General features: G+C 64.6%; 1 protein-coding gene across 1 annotated transcript in view; it reads left to right on the top strand.

Moving 5' to 3' along the window:
• The window catches only part of BRSK2 (BR serine/threonine kinase 2), a 19,368-nt gene that overhangs the window by 295 nt on the left and 17,781 nt on the right, over window positions 1-1,292 (top strand). The window contains exon 2 of the mRNA XM_010837802.1: window positions 990-1,069. Within this exon, the coding sequence (XP_010836104.1) occupies window positions 990-1,069 (80 nt within the window). The remainder of the gene's footprint in view (window positions 1-989; window positions 1,070-1,292) is intronic.

The following is a 1,292-nucleotide window of genomic DNA, read 5'->3' as shown; positions in this document are numbered from 1 at the left end:
CCGGCGGCGGCGGGGGGGGGGAGCCGGGCCTGTGCCTGCCTCTAGGCCCGCGGGCCCAATGGCTGAGGGGAGGGCAGAGCTACTCGGGAGGCTGGGCTGTCAGGGTGGGGGAGAGTCCTGCGGTCAGCACCTGGGCCTAGGCGCGGGGGTCTGCACTCAGCCAGCGGCCCCTGGGTCCCTGGACTCCCCAGGCTGTGCTCAGGAAGCCTGCCCCCCGTGCCCATGCACACGTACACGGGTCTCTGCTGGGGTGCAGCAGGGACCCCGTGGCTGGGCCCAGGGTTCTCAGGTTGGCTCTGAGGAGCCCTCCCTGCAGCCCTGGGCACCCGCCGCCTGAGCAGGACTGCCAGTTTCTCCAGCAATTATCTGTGACACTGTGTACTTTTCTTCTCTTGCCTGTGCCCAAATTTGCTGTAAAGACAATAATTAGAGATAAAGTCACAATTGGAAAATGAGCCTGAGCAGTTGGAGGGCTGGTAATTAGGGCGGTCCTGGGCTTCCCTCACAGGCCCTCCCGAGGGTGCACTCTGCTCCCTGCTTCCAGGGAAGTGGTGAGGCTGCTTGAAACCCAAACCTCCCACCCAGAGGGCCCTGGGGCTGCAGGAGACCGGCACACCCAGGGGGCCCAGAAGCTCCACCTGACAGGGGCACCTCTATGCTGGGCTTTGCACGGTGTGTAGGAATCCGTGCACAGTGGACTTCTGTGGACAGAGGCAACAAGTGGGAGAAATGAAGGCAGGGAGGAAGCCACCAGAGTTCTAGGACACAGCCCAGGGCAGCCCGCTGTGCCCAGGCCCAGAGCAGCTCCCCGCCTGCCTGGAGCGTGTCCCGGGCACCTTGTCCACTGGGTTCTCGGTCCTCCTGGCCTCTCTGCGTGTCGGTGTCTCACAAACCCCGTGCGCCGTCAGCAGATTGCCTGCCGTGATTATCGGGGAGGCGGGGTGGCCACCTCACACCCCACTGCTGGGGCCGCCTATGTCACCCTCCAGGTCGCTACTGAGGTGAAGCTCATGCTCCTTCATTCCCCACGTGTCTCTGAGTCCTACCTCCTGAGGACACGCGTGTTGGGGTATGTGTGTGCAGTGCTGTGCAGCCTGTGCAGGCTGTGAGGCTCGGCGGTAGGGCCGGCAACTCCCCAGGAACCCTCGCCTGTTCTGTTTGCAGTTTGTCCCGCGTCTGCCCTGGGCCTCAGAGGGGCTCATGTCCCCGGGAGCAGCTGGGCCACCGTGACTGTGGCTCCTTGAGGCCTGTCCACCTTGTCTGGGCGAGGGGTCTGTGCCAGGCCTGGGTGC

The sequence above is a fragment of the Bison bison genome, unplaced genomic scaffold (assembly GCF_000754665.1).
Source record: "Bison bison bison isolate TAMUID 2011002044 unplaced genomic scaffold, Bison_UMD1.0 scf7180017864080, whole genome shotgun sequence".
Taxonomy (NCBI): domain Eukaryota; kingdom Metazoa; phylum Chordata; class Mammalia; order Artiodactyla; family Bovidae; genus Bison; species Bison bison.
The sequence above is the reverse complement of the archived record's forward strand: the minus strand, read 5'-3'. Positions and strand labels throughout refer to the sequence as shown.